At 40.4% G+C, this 19,005-nt stretch overlaps 1 protein-coding gene across 1 annotated transcript in view; it reads right to left on the bottom strand.

The window, feature by feature from the left end:
* Positions 1-1,068: 1,068 nt before the first annotated feature.
* Positions 1,069-19,005, bottom strand: part of LOC139753116 (uncharacterized) — a 63,845-nt gene continuing 45,908 nt past the window's right edge. The window contains exons 7-12 of the mRNA XM_071669204.1: positions 12,586-12,669; positions 11,191-11,314; positions 10,617-10,726; positions 9,290-9,447; positions 7,696-7,871; positions 1,069-7,371 (exon numbers count right to left, since the gene is read on the bottom strand). Of these exons, the coding sequence (XP_071525305.1) occupies positions 7,250-7,371; positions 7,696-7,871; positions 9,290-9,447; positions 10,617-10,726; positions 11,191-11,314; positions 12,586-12,669 (774 nt within the window). The 3' untranslated portion in view covers positions 1,069-7,249. The remainder of the gene's footprint in view (positions 7,372-7,695; positions 7,872-9,289; positions 9,448-10,616; positions 10,727-11,190; positions 11,315-12,585; positions 12,670-19,005) is intronic.

Genomic DNA, 19,005 nt, shown 5'->3' with positions numbered 1-19,005 from the left:
TTGCCAAAGCTTGCTTTTCATTTGTGGTGTAACTCAAACAGATGGAGTCCTGTTACACTATTGTTAGTAATTGAGGGTCAATTGTCTGCATCATAAAATTGGTGATGGCATCATAACAGAATGAGACTCCAAGCTCTGGCAACTCTGTAAGAGTAGCTAACATATTTTATGAAATACACGAGATACATTCACAACACTGATGAAGAATGATAAACATGGTGGTTCATCTTCTACTGAAAAATAAAAAATCCCAACTCCTCAAGGTGTTATCACCAAAATATTTGACACTGACAAGTCAGATTATTATGAAGACATTCTAAGTAATTTTTACCTAAGATGTATTAACCAGCAATTATTACATATCATTGAACATTTCTGAAAAATCACCTTCAAAAAAAAATTACGGTGATTCGTTAGATAGTCTTTAAATAGAATAAAGTAATTCTGAAGGATGAAATTACATCATTATTTGTTATAACAAAGGATCCAGACATGAACAGAATTGCTTACTGACATCAACCCTTGAATGAATGAATGAAAAAGAAAAAAAGCAGTTGAACAGTTTTTGTGGAAGGGTTTAATTTGCCTTTAGAAATAAAGGAAAAATGTTTGTATGGATGAACAGTAGAAAAAAATGAGGTTATGCACGATACATATAAGAATATGATATCAAACAGTGTACAAATATCATTATTTGTTATAACAAAGGATCCAGCCATGAACAGAATTGCTTACTGACATCAACCCTTGAAAGAATAAGATAAAAAGAAAAAAAAAAAAGGGGGTCAAACAGTTTTAGTGGAAGGGTTTAATTTGCCTTTAGAAATAAAGGAAAAAGTTTTTACAGATGAACAGTAGAAAAAATGAGGTTATGCATGATACATGTAGGAATATGATATCAAACAGTGTACAAAAGCTTAGTTCTAGAGGTAGGATAAAACTAATATTATGGGTGTATAATGATTCCAAGTTACACTTAAATACTTCTGCATCAGTATGGTGGATAAGCCAGATCATTATGATTCAGGATCTATATAATCAATGGAGATTTACAAAGAAAGAAATATAATTTCCTGGATATATCTTTTTATTGCTGAAAATTATAGGGTAATGCCTTGTCCCATGGAAATGAGTGTCCCTGTCCCTTCACAGCCTATGGGATTTGGGATGGGGATCCTAGAACTAGTAAGTTAATATAAGTGATTCACTATATATGAATGGGAATGGAAACAAATACGACAAAGTAACATGAAATATACGAAGAGGTGGGGATCAAATGTAAACCAAAATCTTAATCAGCTTCCTAAATATGAAAAATCAATAACCCTGGTTAAGTGGGAGAAAAAAAGAATGAAGCACCACAGCAAACACAAATAAGGTAATGAGATACATAATATAATAAAAGCTAATCTTCCAGTAAGGGTGTCAGTAATTACGTTCATCTCCCCTGGTGGTCCCCAATACTCAAAGAAGTCTCCTCTTTCTCTCTCCTCCAATTATCTTAAGAGAAGTAAGCAAGACTGACAAAACAAGAGATAGCAATGAATATTACTTTACCATGTCAGTCCCTGAAGTAAACTTGGATTGATCTCATGTCGCCTTCTGCTAAAAAAGTCTTCTATATCAGACACCTGAGAGAAAGGATGTGAGGGAAAGCAGATATCAGTTCATTTTACCTTTCATATTGGTGAGATAACTGTTAAAGTTTTCATAATGACAGGAAACTGGGGCCTGACCTGCACAACAGCCTCCTCATAAGTTTATGAGTGACCATCCACATGCCCACATGCATCCTACAAACCCCCCAGACATTATTTTGGTAAATTAAAGTCTTTAAACATTTCACAAATTATGTAACAAGACATTGTTGGAATAAGAATTGAGATTTTATATATATATATATATATATATATATATATATATATATATATATATATATATATATATATATATATATATATAGATAGATAGATAGATAGATAGATAGATAGATAGATAAATAATCAGATATATATGAGCATATATAGAGAATATTTCTGTACAGTTAAGTTCTTTTCTACAGAATTATCTTTTCCCTCTTTTTTTAAGGCATATGACATGAAGGTCAAGGGCTCTGCTCCTCTGCTTCTGGCAAACTATATGAATTTCAACCTGAAATAATTCCTCTGGTATACACACACTTGGGCATACTACAGATTGAAATGAAATATGCTTGCCATAACACCACTTGTGGGTTTCAGCAAAAAAAGGCCATTTTCCATAAAGTTACCCAGTGTTATGTTTGGCTGTGTAGTGTCATTACATTAGATTGTGGCAGCACTAAATACTATAACTCTATGTTATCTAGTGCCATTACACTGTATATTGATGTAACAATGAATGACATCACACAGTGTGCTGACCTTATCTGGGCTTTATGGCATCATTCTACAGTTTTTGATTTGTTGGCTAGTCCACAACTATAACTATCAACAAGGCAACACATGATCGAGCTTGATACACATACTATTGACCTTTTTCAGCGGTGAACCTTGATCCCACAGACACCATCCATATGAACCCTGACATATAATATATGGCTTAGGAGGCACTGAAGAGGCAAGGAAAATACACATGATACATAATTATACATAATACATTGTGAATGACATAGGCTTGTAGTCAACATAATCTCCATTTGGAATAAAGCTTCACTAAGGCTCAGTATACCTGCATATCAAATAGAAATATAGATTATGGACATACTAGGACGACATTCTCAGACCTACAAGCTTTCAAAACACACAACAGCTACATTTGAACACTGAAGCTCTTAAAAATGTATGATTCATGAGTCAGTCAAAGAGCTATATTAGAATGAGATCATCCAAATGTAATTTTCTGACTGGTTGATGAAGCATTCATTTCTTTGGAGGATCAGTTTACAAATGTACACAATGATGACACAATATATACATTATGACTGAGAGAAAGTTTGTATAGAACATTATTTGTGGGTGAAAACATCTGGGCTATATAAACATACATAAACATCTGGGGTACTATTAACATTTGTAACTCTACTCATCCAGCAACCTGCAAACTCGTAGAGGCCACAGGTATTTTATGAGGTGTTTTTGTCCTAAATATCTACAGTCACCACAGGGAGTCTTACAAGTCCTTATGATTGGCTGACTGCTGAGGGAAGGTCGGGGCTGATCCTTTCTCACTAGCCAGTCAAGCACATGGTAGCATATAGGTCCTTCTCTGAACACAAATTTGGACTAGTCAAACCCATTAAACTACAATATTAAGTTTATGTATCACTAGAAGGGATATCACATACTTGACTAAACAGGTCCACAACCCTCACACTCTAACTAAAGAAAAAACAACCCATCACTGCTCAAAAACTACAGAGTGATATAGAAATTCTGCATCTTTTACAAAAAATGGATTTATGTTTTTAGCCTTTTATGTTTTTAGTTTTCAAGGGAGGGAAAGGAAGCTCTCTTCACTGTAACATTATATGGACCTTTTACTTCATAGCAAGTTCTGAGTTACACTTTAGCATTCTTAGATACCACAATCATGCATGTTTCTAGACATAATGTGCCACTTGTCTTAACTAACAGCCAACAGGAATTGTTATCACTCACATGGTCTGGTCAGGAAAAAGAACATTAAGTGGTTCATTTGAGATCAAATGTCTCGTTCCTTGTGCAATATTCAGTACACATAACATCAAATGTGATGTCATTACAAGCTGTGTTGCGCACACATGATTATCTGATTATGAACTTAAGTACAGCACTGTTTCAGCTAAATATATACATCTTTGATTGTGATCACTTGATAAGATCTTGTTATACAAATGAAGTATGAATTTATCTTACTATGACTACTGAAGAGTTTGAGTGTGAATGTGATACAGAATTACAAATCATAATGTCTTAATGTGACTAGCACAAGAGATGTAGTGGGCGTAATATCTATTAATCATGATTAAAGGTAGTTGTCTGTATCATGGGAACATTTTGGAAACTGGTACAACTCATTTCAATTTTTTTTTCATAAAATACACATACAATCATAATAACTAGATAAAACATAATCATAGTAACTAGAAATTATCTAAAAAAATTGGTGTAATTCACATACACCAAAAATAATGATGATACAGAGCCTCTGTTTAACATTTCTTTAATATTATATTTCATGTCTTTAGATTTCAAAAGATATCTAAATTCCAATTAACTAGCCATCTTGTAAAACCTGCAGTGCATTTGAATATTTCACCAGATCTAAATATGGAACAATGACTATCATATGAAATAATGAGTCATCTTAATTGTTTAGCCAATAAAACTCCCATTGCAATCCATGTTTCAGGTAGTAATGGCAATACTCTACTCTTACAAACTATCATTACCAGCATCATGTTCAGTACAGTAAAGAGCTGGGCCTCTATTAATACTGATTACAATAATAACATCATTTACTAACAAAAGTCAATCAGAGGTTGCATAACATTTTATAAAATTCACTATTTCAGCAAAAAAAGTTAAAAATCTGATTACCTAATTAACTCTAAGTGATCTCAGGCACTCATGAAATGCTTATTAATTTCAGAAAATACTTAGAATGAAATTTGTCCATGTTCATTTGGTAGACAGTTGAAATAAGATTTAATATAAGTACTTATGAAGGGCAAGGTTTTTAGAAATGCAATAAACAAAAAAGAGATTAAATTTACACTTCTTTGAAGTGAAAATAAAGAATCACATCCACTTCATATAATCATTAATACTTGTGGATTCATTAGAAAACTACAATTCTTACTGCTTGCATTCTCACTCTGTTAATCCTCATTTTTTTTTACAACTGTCAAGAAATTTTAAACTTTGGTCCATTTCCAGCTGTACACATGTCATTTACAGTAAATACAAAAATTACACAATAAAGAGATGATAGTCAAGTCACTTCTCCAAAATTATACATACATACATTCAGATGTACATGCACACACACACACACAATCATTCCTGCCCCATGGTTCCCTTCCATCTTCACTGGGACTCCTGCAGCGCTCAGAAAGCCAGCCACATCCAACAGGTAGGACCATAAGCCATGAAGTGCAGTAAAGTTGTCTATGTGCCTATATGGGGAAAGTGTATGGTTATTTCAGGTTATTTCAGTGTGTTGTGTTTTGTTAGTGTTATGTTTGCTTGAGGTGGGGGAGATTTTGTGAAAAGAGGTTAATGAAGTATGAAGGAGAGGTTGATGGCTCATTACTGAGAGGTTTGAGAGAGGGAACTATCGCTGCTGCATGGCTTTGAGTGCCAAGCATGTTTTGGTGGCACTGTATTGTTTCACTGTGAACGTGTTGAACATATGCAGTTGAGAGACAGCCAAGTATTGTTCTGAGTACACTATTTTGTTTGGTTAGCAGCTTTGTTATATCTGCTGTTGAGAGGATGGAAGACCAGGTAGGTGAGGCATAGTTAAAGGTAAAGTATATCAAATGCGTATATAGGATGTTGAGGAATTGCTTCTTGTCTAAACCTGGTGCCAGTTAGTGTTCTGAGGGCATTTAGTTTGTGTTTTGCATTTGCATTGATATTACTGGTGTGGGGAATGAATATCAAGTGTTGTATGTAATGCTTAGAATGGATGGGTGTTGTAGAAATCCACATGCAAGAGGTTGCACTGCAAGCGAGATGTCACCTTCATCGGAAATGTATTACCATCAGTACATATTACAGAGTGGAGTTTCTTCATGGATCTTTTTGCTCTAAAGGAGCCCATCCATTCCCTAATCTCCTGTGTGGAGTACAACTTTTGAAGATGAAGGAACCCCATAAAAAGGATCCTGACGTTCTATTATGAAAACATACACATGATATGGGGGAATTTAGCTACCTGGGAGTCAACACAGCAATGGATAAAATCATGAGGGCTGAGGTGAGTCATAAAGTGGGAAAAAGAAATGTGGAAGGAGAGACTAGGGCACATTAGGGTAAAGATGGATATGTTTGAAGGTTTAGTAGCCTTCACGGTGTTGTTTGGATGCTTGGACCCTGAATGCAAAGGAATGGAGGAGGGTAGACAGGTTGGTAATGAAATGCCTGAGGACAATGTGTGGTATGATGTAGGTTGATTGTGTATGGAGTGACAGTGTATGAGAGAGGTGTGGTAGCAAGTGCAATCTAACCTTTGACCAGGGAGTGCTAAAACAGTTCACACATATGAAGAGCATATGCAAAGAAAAACTAATTAAGAGGATCTATGTTTCAGAAGTAAAGGAAAGAAGGAGGAAGGGATACCAAGGAGAGGATAGGATGGAATGGAGATTTTTTGGGTATATGGGCCTGAACATTTAGGAGTCTAAGATAGAAGGAACTGGGTCAATATGGTAAAGAGGTAACTTGCTGTCAGTGAGTTGAAGCAGAGCAAATGAAATAGTCAGTGTTTCCTATGGAATACTGTGGGGCTTAGCTATGGATGGTAGCTCTGGTTCCAATTCATTATACCTGACAGCTGGAGAAGGGTTGTGTACAAAAGAGGCAATTATTTGTATGTTCCTGACATGACCTTACTTAGTGGGAGATGAAACTGTGTAGGCAAAGAAATCTACATACATGTATATATCTGTGTGTGTGTGTGTGTGTGTGTGTGTGTGTGTTTGTGTGTGCATGTATAAATCTTTAACAAGAATCATAAAATACTATCCTTTGTCTTGAACTGTACCATAAAATCACCTGAACATGTTACACCATGAGCTGGACATCCTCTTTCCTAATTCATACCTTTACAACATTCCTTAGTTCAGCTGATTATAAGTTTATATCTTATTATTTATGTGTGCTACTCTCAAACTCATTCTGTTCATTAGAGTTAAGGTTTCCTGTGCTTCCATTAACCAAGAACTCTCATTTTACTTATCCTCTCGTAGGATGTTCACTGCACGGTATTCTGTGCTTTGTGTTCACTACTGATTCAAACTTTTTTTCATGTACTATACTTGATAATTTGGCTGTTATTCAAATAATTCTTCCAAACTCTTTCTCATCTAGTTATATTTTCCATTCTATAATTTTCATAACCATATTTAGCTGGAGTTAAAGGTTTCTATTGCTTCTTCAAAAATGTTCTCCAGCTTTATCTATCCCAAATGATGTGGTACTGCTGCCTCAGTCAATGTGTTACACTCTCCTGCTGCAAGCAGTATGAACTGCTTCTGGTCCACTAACTAGCTCTTTCCAACCGTTCACTTGCCATTGAGTGGCTGAAGCTGATGCCACCGGTCATGACGACGGTCGGGGTACTGCAGCGCATCATACCAGTGTCGCAGCTCTGTACCTGTGCTGTCCTGCGACAACTGAAGACCACCTGCCGGGATACAACGACTTGTACATCAATTTTTACTTATACTCCTACCATAGCACTAATTATTACTTATACTCCTACCATAGAACTAACTTTGGTAAAACTGTAAATGTCCAAGCAGGTGAAAACATAATCTACAGCTCATGTTTACCTACTTCTTAAAGATGCCTCTCCTTTCATTCATGGAATACTGAATGTACAGGGGAAGACTTTTGATTAAGACGTTAGTTTTCTCAAACTGTATCAAGGCAAACTAATGGTAGTAGTTCATGGACATATCAAAATTAATCCTCGAAAAGTGAAAATCCCAAGCAGTTGCATACTTACCAATAAAGTCATCACTACGTCCCACGTCTTTATCATATACACGAATATCTAGGAGCTTCTTAGGCAATTCATTCCTGCGGACTTCAAAAACAAACTCCTCGTTAAACTCTGGATTGAGGTTCTTCCATTTGATTGCTGTGCGATATTTCTTATGGCTTGGGTCTGGCTTCAATTGTCTATTAAGAAAATGAGACAAATGAGAAAATGCAGTTATCATTACAAATAAGTATTTCTTTCCTCAAATAAAAGGATAGAGCTAAAAGCAGAACCACATTAATAGTTATATTGATACATAGTCTACATTTTCTTATACCCATTCATAATGAATGCAAAACCCAACATCTGTCAGTTTCTCTTCTGTCTATATTGTATAAAAAGTTGTATCTATCATGATTAGTACCCTTTCAATAAACAAGCAACTTGTTTATATCTTAAAACAAAATTAGCTCTTTACTTACTCTCTATAAACTAAAACCTTATCCAGCAAGCTTTGTGCTGACCCCTATGGTAAGAGTGTATCATCTCGAAATGGTGTCTTGTGCCATGTCCTGTGTTGTGAGTGTATCACCTACATCTGAAAAATTCTGTGCAGGTCTGTTTTGAGTGTATCACTTTTATGTAATATGTTTTGCACATGCATCAAAAGAATAATTATTTTTTTCTATAAGGTGGAAGAAAAAGCATAAGTTATATATAGGGATGATTAAAAAGGCATATGATATCTACAGAGGAATGGTTGAAAAGGAATTGGTTATCTGCATGGGGTGGTCAAGAAAGCATAAGTTATCTGCATGCAGTGGTAAAGACGGACCAAGTTGTCAGCCTGGGGTAGTAGGTAAGTAAGTCCTTAGTTACCAAAATGGGGTGGTGAAGCGGGCATATGGAGAGGGAGATGATATAGAATCAGCATGGTCTTACCAAGAAATGGGTTGCATGCTTGGGCTGGCAGAAAAGGGATAAGATATCAGCATGAGTTGGTAAAGAAGACTGAAGTTATATGCATGGGGTATGACTGTTTATGTTACCCACATGAGGAAGCAAAGAGGGTACAAGTTATGTGCATGGGGGTGATAAAAGAGATATAAGTTATCTGTATTACGTGATAAAAGAGATATGTTACTTGTATTATGTGATAAAAGAGATACAAGTTACTGTATTACGTGATAAAAGAGATATAAGTCATCTGTATTACGTGACAAAAAGAGATATAAGTTATCTGTATTATGTGATAAGAGATATAAGTTATTTGTATTATGCAATACAACAGATATCAGTTATCGGCATGGGGCTAGCAGACCACAAATAATTTGAAAAAGGGTAGTAGAAACTGTAAAAAATGCTGAACATTGTTGATGACACTGCATAAGTTTACTGCTTGGGAGCAGTGACAAGGATACAGGAACATGATGGCTGGAATGACATAACTCTGATACATGATGGTAGTTCAGATGGCATATATAAGAGGCTAAATAAGCGATATTCAACGCAATACAAATTAGCCACAAGAGGGACCTTGTGAAGGCACACTTAGCTGCAGGCAATAATGGCAGATACATGAACTTCAGCTGCATGAGAATGATAGAAAGGGACTTACACTTTAACATAGGGGTCAGAAAAGCCATTGGAGTCCATGGAGGGGAGGTGGGCACAGCGAACAATGCCAACAATAAGGGCATTCCTCTGAGTGGCATATTTTAGACTCAAGAGCACCTTTCCTCTCTCTGCCTCACCCTTCACCTCATCTTCTGCTAGCTGGAACATCAAGGAAACATTAATGAGAGTTCTGAATTGGGAAGTGATCTTTATCAGAAACATTTCAACTTGAGATAATGAGGTACATTTCCATTTTGTAATTCCCGTTAGAAGAATGATGATTCTTTTACAAAGTACGGTTAATTACTCAACGAAACTATTTTCTCCTACTGTTTCTATCATCATAATTGGATTCAACACTCAATGAACAACAAAGATATTAGTAAAATCCTCACAATACAAACATTATACGGAAATACTAGGGTTGGTCAGGTTACTGCCAAAACCATACATGTTTAATAGCCAATAAATCCATTCCAACAATCTTTTAGGGCACACTTTCTTACTGGCTTACAATGCCTTGTGTAGACACTCGGCAAAATAAATCTGTTTCATCACATAATGTGGCAAGGGATGTGGATGGTAGGTTCTGGGTTCATTATACAGTATCATGATTTATACATAACAGGTATGGAGTGCATGTGTGCTACTGAAGCCTCTTTTTCTTTGTCCTGAATGCTACCTCAGCATAGTGGGAGAGACAAACAAGTAAAACAAAATTCCAGTTTCTTTGTCTATCTATATTCTTTGTCTATCTGTATCTATTTTCAGATTTTCATTGAATAATATCTGGATAATCCTTGATATATACCTTATGCAAATTTCAATCAACAGCCATAAACTACATCACACATTTTTTTTTGTATGACATTAACAATCATCATAATCTGCTTTGATATAGGGATCTTCTAACTGGGTAACTAGAGAGGATAGACGTACAAAATTTGCCCAAGTTAGAAAAGGGGAGGAAAAATGAAGACGAAACCTGAACTTTCAAATCCCTTCATCGATCTGACATTCTTGACTAATCCCTTAAAAAGGAGAAAAAAAGGACATACATGACTAAAAGGAATATAGAAATCCTCACACAGTATAAACACATGGGTTCTTGCATGAATACAATACAATACAATACATAGCAAATGCAGAGAACACTGAAGAAAGTGAATATACTGTAAGACAAATAAAGAAAATGAGAAAATACAGTAAGATATATGGTCCCAGTAGTGTAGAACAACTTATCTTGCAGAAAAAGGAATCACTGTACGCATTTGTAATTAATGATTTCAGAAAAAGGAATCACATTTGTAATTAATGAATCTACTCACATTGGCTCGCTTGTCTAGATTGATCCTGAGTCGTTTGGTCTCATGGGGTCGAACCTTCTTGAGGGCGACCCTCGCCTCACCCAGGAAGTCGCAGCTAAAACGATCCTCATCTGAGGACAGAGAACTCTCAGACGGGACATCCATCCATACTTACTACCATAAAAATAACCAACCAAACTTTGTGGGGCAAAGTTATACCTTTAATAGAAAGAGAGTCTTATATATTTACCGACAAAAGGTATACATACTTACAGTGAGAGCGTGCATGGTCTTATATTTCATACACCTGAAGGAGGTGTGTGTTTTAAGTCATTCGACTGATGGTTCTAAAATAATGTTATCCTTAATGACCCCTGACAACTGATAGGCCTGTAACTTTTCTCTCTTTGTTAAAGAATTTAGACATACTACATCTATCAATTTCGTGTTACCATACGTTCATCACTTTCTACATCCTGTATGATCATTGACGTGCCCATCACACAACGCCCAAGAGTACTAACTATCACACAACACCCAGGAGTTCTAACTATCCTTCAGGCGCAGACCTTAGCCAAAGAGAGGGTCAGCTTACCTAGTATAGTGAGTCGCAGGGTCTTCCGCGCCATATCCTGCTCCGAGATGCCGTAGTAGGTGAGGGTCTCATTGAACTCTGGGTTGATGGTCTTGGGTATCGTACGCGTCCGTAGCTTGTTGGACTGGTAGATGTACATAAAGTATCAAAAGAAAAACAAAAAAACACCAGAATTAACACAAAAATCCCTCTAATATCGACCTTTAAAGTAACGAACAACTAAGATATAGACAAAAGCATAGGACAAGTGTCATGAAATCGTTGAAAATGTGCGAAATCATCCACATTCCCTATCACAACTACAAAAATTATTGTATCCACCTCCCACTCAGGAGATATCACAGAAACCAAATACCGTTTCACCTGTATTCTAACCTACGCCGCCTCCCACGACTGGACACATGATATATGCCAACATTGTACAACCCTACAGTTGCCCCTTGATGTTGAAAAGGCAAGAGAACAATATAAAACTGCACTGGAAAAATAAGATGAAAACTCGAGCAAAAAATCTATTCTTATGGCAAAGGAGTTAGGCATTTGCACTTTAAATATTTGATAATAAACAATAGATTTTTGAGAAACTTAAATGCGACATGGTGGCCATACACACAGGTGGAATAAAATGTCAGGTATTAGTTCTCAGCCCTTGTGCTCATGATGACATAAATGAATAATGAAATAAATACTATACGGGAAGAAAAAAGTCTCGACTACCAGCATACACACTTTCAATATTCTCGGTAATGAAATGTTTAAGGAAAAAACTGACACATCAACCAGTAACTGAATACATGACGCATTAACAAAACCCTCAGGTCAATGACAAACACTTCCAAAAGGCAAAGGACAGTTGACGAGATGAATGAAAAAAAATTTAGTAATGCCATTTTGAGAGAACAAAGGAAGAAATAAAAAGCTGACTCAAATACAAAAGGGCAAATGTAGTCCCTGTCACCGGTGTGATGCTGAGCTAGGCTGCTGGATATCGCCTCATTCTGCCACATATATCACTAGGTTGCTGTATATCGCCCCATTCTGCCACATATATTGCTAGGCTGCAGTATATCGCCTTATTCTGCCACGTATATCGAGTACCCGAGAGCACACAGATCGGGCTAAGGACGAGCAGAGACTCTGGTTGGGTGACCAAAATGCCAATCTCCATGAGTGACCTCTGGATGACCCTGTAACTCATCTATGAATGACCCCTCTGGTCGGCAACCTTTGGTTGATGGCTTAGTCATGGACCCGGCGTGTCCCCTGTGACTGACTATTACTTAAGTGACTCCTAGCGTGATCCTTGTGACTCACTCTCACGTTTGTGTGACTAACTTATAGAGTGACTCTTCAGGGACACCCTCCAGCTGACCGTCGGGTCAAGTTGTTGGTTACCTTGCTGGCGCCTGGCAGGAGGTGCAGCTTGACGTATGGGTCAGCCTGCTTGCTGCTACTGCTGCTGTCTGAGGGCTTCAGGTTCTGTGGGAGAGAAGGGGGTTGCCAGTTAGCCTTCGACTATCCAAGGGGTTAAGAAAAGAGATGGGCGTTGGAGTTTATATGAACCTGACATGAAATTATAAACGTACCTACACTGCCTAAACCACCAGTCCGAGAGCCTTTCACAATCGTCCTGTTTGAAATTACAGTTTAAATAGTCTTTCCCTAATTCTGTCGTCATCATTATCAACCATCCATTTCCGAGTCAGCTGAGTAGAAACAATATAGTCACAAGTTGGTCAGGTTAGCGAACACAGTAATTAATGAGGGCTGGCGAGTGCAGGAGGCTCGGCCAATTTAACTTTATTTTGGGAAGCGTGATGCCACAGAGGACCCGACCTCGCAGGCTTTTAAGGGAACCTTGGGTAATGGCCTCCTCACAACGAGCTCAAGATGGCCTGGTCAGGGAAGAGTCCATTAGTTTAACTTTTCGGGAAAGACTGAAAGGACGCACCGAACTACTGACCGCTCTCCCTAAGAGACAAGGTCTGTAAATTACCAGAAAAGATAAACATAAAGGAAATGGATGATTACTTGCAAAGACAGACACAACCTAAGAGAGCACAGTCTCAGGGAGAGGATGCCGTGTGTTTTTCTATGAGAGAGTGAACCCCATTTTTAAACAAAAGAAGAGCCTACCTTGACCGTCTGAATCTAGAATGCTTGAAAGCATTTGACACTGTCACAGGAGGTTGGTACAAAAAATAATAAAAAAAAAAAGCTACATCTCCCAGTAGGAATAAGGGGGAGACAACTTGGATGGAGAAGATTATGTTATTGGTAACGAAGAAATGTGTCAAAATAACCTCGAAGTGGGTTGAGGTCACCAGTGGCGTACTGCGAGGTTCTCTCCTGGAACCAATGCTTTCCATGATCTACTCGTAAATGACATGCCAGAAGGACTAGACTCCTACCCGAATATGTTCGCAGATGATGCTAAGGTCATCATGACACAAATGGAAAAGTGAGGAGGATTGCATCAATCTACAAGGGGACCTACACAAACTCCTTAGTTGGGCTAATACATCGAATGGTGTTGTTGGGGATTGTGTGTGTGTGTGTGTGTATATATATATATATATATATATATATATATATATATATATATATATATATATATATATATATATATACACACATATGTATATTCATGTATCGTATATATAAGTATCATTTGTACACACACACACACACACAACCCTGCCTAAGCCACGTGTGTTTGTGTGAGTGTGTGTGTGTGTGTGTACCCTGGAATTGTGGCGATATTTTTTAGGAAATGAAGAGTATAATACGACAATTTATCTCGCGGGCCGACGCCACCGCCAGGAAAAGAATACAGCTGCGCCCCAGCTGTAATGGTGCCATTGTTTTTAAAGGTGATACTCGTAAATCACCTGGAAGAGGGGTGGCACTGTCTTCTCGCGAATTCGTCGGGATCATGGTCGTCGGGATCATGGTGTCATTTGTAGGCATAAGAAAAGTGGTAAAATTAGAATAGTCATAGAACACACACACACACACACACACACACACACACACACACACAAGTAGTGGTTAGCGTTACTGACCATGAATCATCCCGGGGCAACGCGAGTGTAAAACTCTCTCTCTCACAAACAGTAATCGCAAATAATAATCACCCACACAACAAAATAACAAAACAACACAAACAAACGCTCATATATATATATATATATATATATATATATATATATATATATATATATATATATATATATATATATATCTGCAGAAACTTGGAAAGCAAAACACATCTCACCATACGAAGCTTGGCCGAGTTATTTCAAAGGCAGCCATCCATCCCTTCCCCGTATACAATGAGAGAGAGAGAGAGAGAGAGAGAGAGAGAGAGAGAGAGAGAGAGAGAGAGAGAGAGAGAGAGAGAGAGAGAGAGAGAGAGAGAGAGAGAGAAACCCGTACGTTAGAGGGAGTAGAACACACGTCATCGGAAGATCCACTGGCCTATACGAGTTACCTGCTGGAGGGTAGTGGAGGGAGGAACTGAGGACGATGGTCTCGCAATGCTACCCGCCTATAGACGACAGAGCGACAGCCAGTGATCGATCTGGTCTCATCTTAAGCCTATTCACGACAACATTAAACAGAGTATGACACTGTACTTGGAATTGAAACCTCTTTACCACTAAGGTATTTATATTTTGTTACAGGTTCCCTGGACACTTTAGTAAGTATATGCACTTGTATCATATCAATATTAAATTTAGTATCGCTGACAGCTACTCACACATACACAAGGCAGCCTTCGCTTCGGTAGAGAGAAAACTACCCCATACTGTTTCCTTCCATCTTCTGGGTTTAGTAGTGGTGCGGTGGTTAGCGTTACTGACCATGAATCAGAAAACATCATTCGAGGAGCGCCACTGAGTTCTGGGTCTGTTCAGAAGATAAAACGCAACATACGACCACTTCTTCTTCTTCTTGAGTCACAATACAGACATGTTGGGATCATTCGCCTCTCTTTAAGAGCGGTAACATCCTTATATTTCTTTCCACTTCGCCAACTTCCTCACCCTTCTGTCCCCTTCAGGATTTATCCCTCTCCTCCCTATCCTCGTTCTCCCACAGCGGTGGACCATTAGTTCATCCCGCCAGAGGCGTAGCAGGTTTCTCTCCTCGCGCCCGCAGAGAGCCACGTATCCTCACGGGGAGTTTTGTCAACCCTCCACTTTTACCTCATGCTCTGACCTTGATATAAACCCACCTCCCCTGTCAATACTGACCGCCAAAACTTATGTTAAGTCCATCCATTCTAATCCCTCCTCTGTCATGACGGCGGTGGGAGGGGGGGAAAAAAAAGGGGCTAAGCTTGTGATATCCAACGTAATGTAACCACTCGAGAACTAAGCAACTCGTCTCGTCCAACGCTCACATTTCATCCACGTCTCGTCCAACGCTCACATTCCATCCACGTCTCTTCCAACGCTCATATTTCATCCACGTCTCGTCCAACGCTCACATTTCATCCACGTCCCGTCCAACGCTCATATTTCATCCACGTCTCGTCCAACGCTCACATTTCATCCACGTCTCGTCCAACGCTCACATGTCATCCAGCCTTTTTTTTGTATGTGTTTAGTGTCAGCATGAACGACCCAGGCCAATGTATTCCGCGGACGTCGCCTGGGTACGTATAATTAAATCTCCACTCGTAATCACCTTTACTGAAAGTGTCCACTCAACTCAGATTCCTACCTCGTTTCCGTGTCCCCCCCACTCATCTTAAATCCTACTCCTCCTCCTCTTTCTCCTCCTCCTCCTCCTTCCCGGGCGTGTGTCCTACGTATCCGTTCCCCATCTTAAATCCTCCTCTTCCTCCTTCTCCTCCTCCCCGGGCGTGTGTCCTACGTATCCGTTCCCCATCTTAAATCCTCCTCTTCCTCCTTCTCCTCCTCCTCCTCCCCGGGCGTGTGTCCTACGTATCCGTTCCCCATCTTAAATCCTCCTCTTCCTCCTCCTCCTCCCCGCGCGTGTGTTCTACGTCTCATAAAAGCTATAATGCTCAGTCCCAACATGGGAGTGACGTCTGCTGTCGCTCCGGAAACAACATTCTAATCCTTCGTGTCTTGACGATATGTTCTCCGCACTCACATGCATTATACCAACGAACACGTCTGTTTTTCTCGGCTCGAGCATTCACTGCTTCTCTCGTCAAACACACACTTTCCCGTCAAAGGCCTCTGAGGGAATCTACCCACTGTGTCCAGCTCACTATCCCAGCTCCTTCAACAGTTATGAGCTCACTATCCCAGTCTCCTTCAACAGTTATGAGCTCACTATCTCTGCTCCTTCAACAGTTATCAGCTCACTATCCCAGCTCCTTCAACAGTTATCAGCTCACTATCCCAGTCTCCTTCAACAGTTATCAGCTCACTATCCCAGTCTCCTTCAACAGTATCAGCTCACTAGCCCGGCTCCCATTCAACAGTATCAGCTCACTATCCCAGCTCCTTCAACAGTATAACTCAAGTTATGATATTCATACACACACAGTATCACTGTGACTCTCCCCCTGCTGCCCTTCCTCCCGCCCCGCCGCCTAGGCGAAATCTCGCTGTAGGTAAACAGGTATTCTATGTCTGTTCATGTCTTTCCTTCCCCACACACACAGACACAACCTGCGGCTCTTCAAGGCGCAGTCTCCCCACCAGACACACTCAGTGTCATCTCGTCTCACGTCTGTGCCCGAGACACTAGCACATCTCGTTATGGTAAACAGATAACACACGACATCAAAAACTATAGACGTCATGACATGCTACTCCCTTGTCTATAGTCATCTATCCTCGCGTTAGGTCACAGAAGATGACCACCACCACCGCATCGTGGATGACCATAACCTACATCAAAGAGCGACATCAACTGACCTCAACTTTACCTCACAGATATAATTTTGATCAAGAAACTCTATACGTCACTTGGATGGAGACCACCTTCGCCTGAGGTATAGTCGGAAGGTATGGTAGGTGATGACATTCTCCCTATCGTGAAGGCAGGATCAGACACGAATCCCTTTACTTAGTTCCAACGTATCGCTTTTCCTCCAAGGCCTTGAACGCTGGTAAACATGGCTTGGACAAGTGACAGTCGCTACGAGAATGGCATGTGCTGGAAGTGACACTTCATATATAAAGAGATAGAGGGGGGAAACAGGGATAGAGGAGAGAGAGAGAGAGAGAGAGAGAGAGAGAGAGAGAGAGAGAGAGAGAGAGAGAGAGAGAGGGAGGAATACCCTTCCATTAACTTTATACCTCGAGGACGTCTCATTACTCAAGGGTCGTAAGAAAGCAACGTCCTGGTCGGTGTTGTTGGTCGCTTGCGACACCAAGTCGGGCGTTCGAGGGTCTGGCGATGGGACTACAACACCTGGAGGAGTTCATGGTCGTTTCTTAACCTCCCCCCGTTAATTTCGCCCGTGGAGAACATAGTCAATCTACCGCTCAAGTCGTCAGACGTAAGTCCTACTCACAATCAATCTCAAGGTCCAGTGTATATAAAGGCGAGTGAGGGCGTCCTGGGGGCGCGCGCGCACACACATACACGTGTATCTGGTGAATGCCAGAATAACAAGACGTAAGAAGAACCAGTGGGTCAGGGCAGGAGGAGGAGGAGGAGGTGGGGAGAGGGCGATCTTACCCAAGAACGGAACGGAAACTGATAGACGGCAGAGGGACCTGGTGCAGCTGGGAGACAGCTGTTGAGGAAGAACCGAAAGATTAAGACGAGAAAGCTGGTGGACGGCGAGGGGATACAATTCGGCCTTTGGGTGTGGTGGAACAAGAGGTGCTTCGGCTGGGTTTGGGGTGGAGAAGCAAGGCCCTCCCTCTCGTCAGCTGCAGCTGCCCGGTAAAGTATCGGTTATCTATAAACAATCTGCATGTCGGGCCATCCACCACCACGCCATGGTTGATCTGTTGCGCTGCAGGCAATGCCGACCCACTCCGCAGGGCGCGCTGGAGTGGCTACAGTTGACTGTATTGAGGTCACCACTGGTGGTCAGAGCCACCGTCAACCACAGTCTGGTGGTTACATCCACCCTCAACCACAGTCTGGTGGTTACAGCCACCATCAACCACAATCGGGTGGTTACAGCCACCATCAACCACAATCGGGTGGTTACAGCCACCATCCACCACAATCTGGTGGTTACAGCCACCATCTACCACAGTCTGGTTAGATGCAGTCTCCCTCAATCACAATCGGGTGGTTACAGCCACCATCCACCACAGTCTGGTTAGATGCAGCCACCATCCACCACAGTCTGGTGGTTACAGCCACCCTCAACCACAATCGGGTGGTTACAGCCACCATCCACCACAGTCGGGCTGGATGCAGCAACAGCTGCCATCTACGGTCCGGTGGCCTGTGGTTTGCGCCACCCTATAAACCATCTTTGAACTGCCTGCCTGCTTGACGCCCTCACTGTACACTCTCGACGGCTCCTCACACCTGGAAACACCCTCTGGAAACAGTGGCAGCAGCGTTATAAACGACAGCACTTTACCGGCTCGGCAGCTGCGTCCAGTCTAGGGGGGAGGAGGAAGGGACGGCTTGGAAACATGGGGAGAAAACAGAGGAAGAGAGAGAGAGAGAGAGAGAGAGAGAGAGAGAGAGAGAGAGAGAGAGAGAGAGAGAGAGAGAGAGAGAGAGAGAGAGAAGGGGAGAGACGGAGAGAAGGAGAGGTTGGTCCACGACTCCAAAAGAAAAAAAGAAAAGCCTTCCATACTCCACGAAAGACGAGGTCGTCTCTCCTGGCTCAGCGACAAAAGAATAAAAGAT

The sequence above is a fragment of the Panulirus ornatus genome, chromosome 14 (genome assembly GCF_036320965.1).
Source record: "Panulirus ornatus isolate Po-2019 chromosome 14, ASM3632096v1, whole genome shotgun sequence".
Taxonomy (NCBI): Eukaryota; Metazoa; Arthropoda; class Malacostraca; order Decapoda; family Palinuridae; genus Panulirus; species Panulirus ornatus.
Note: the sequence above shows the minus strand (reverse complement) of the source record. Positions and strands in the feature narration are given on the sequence as shown.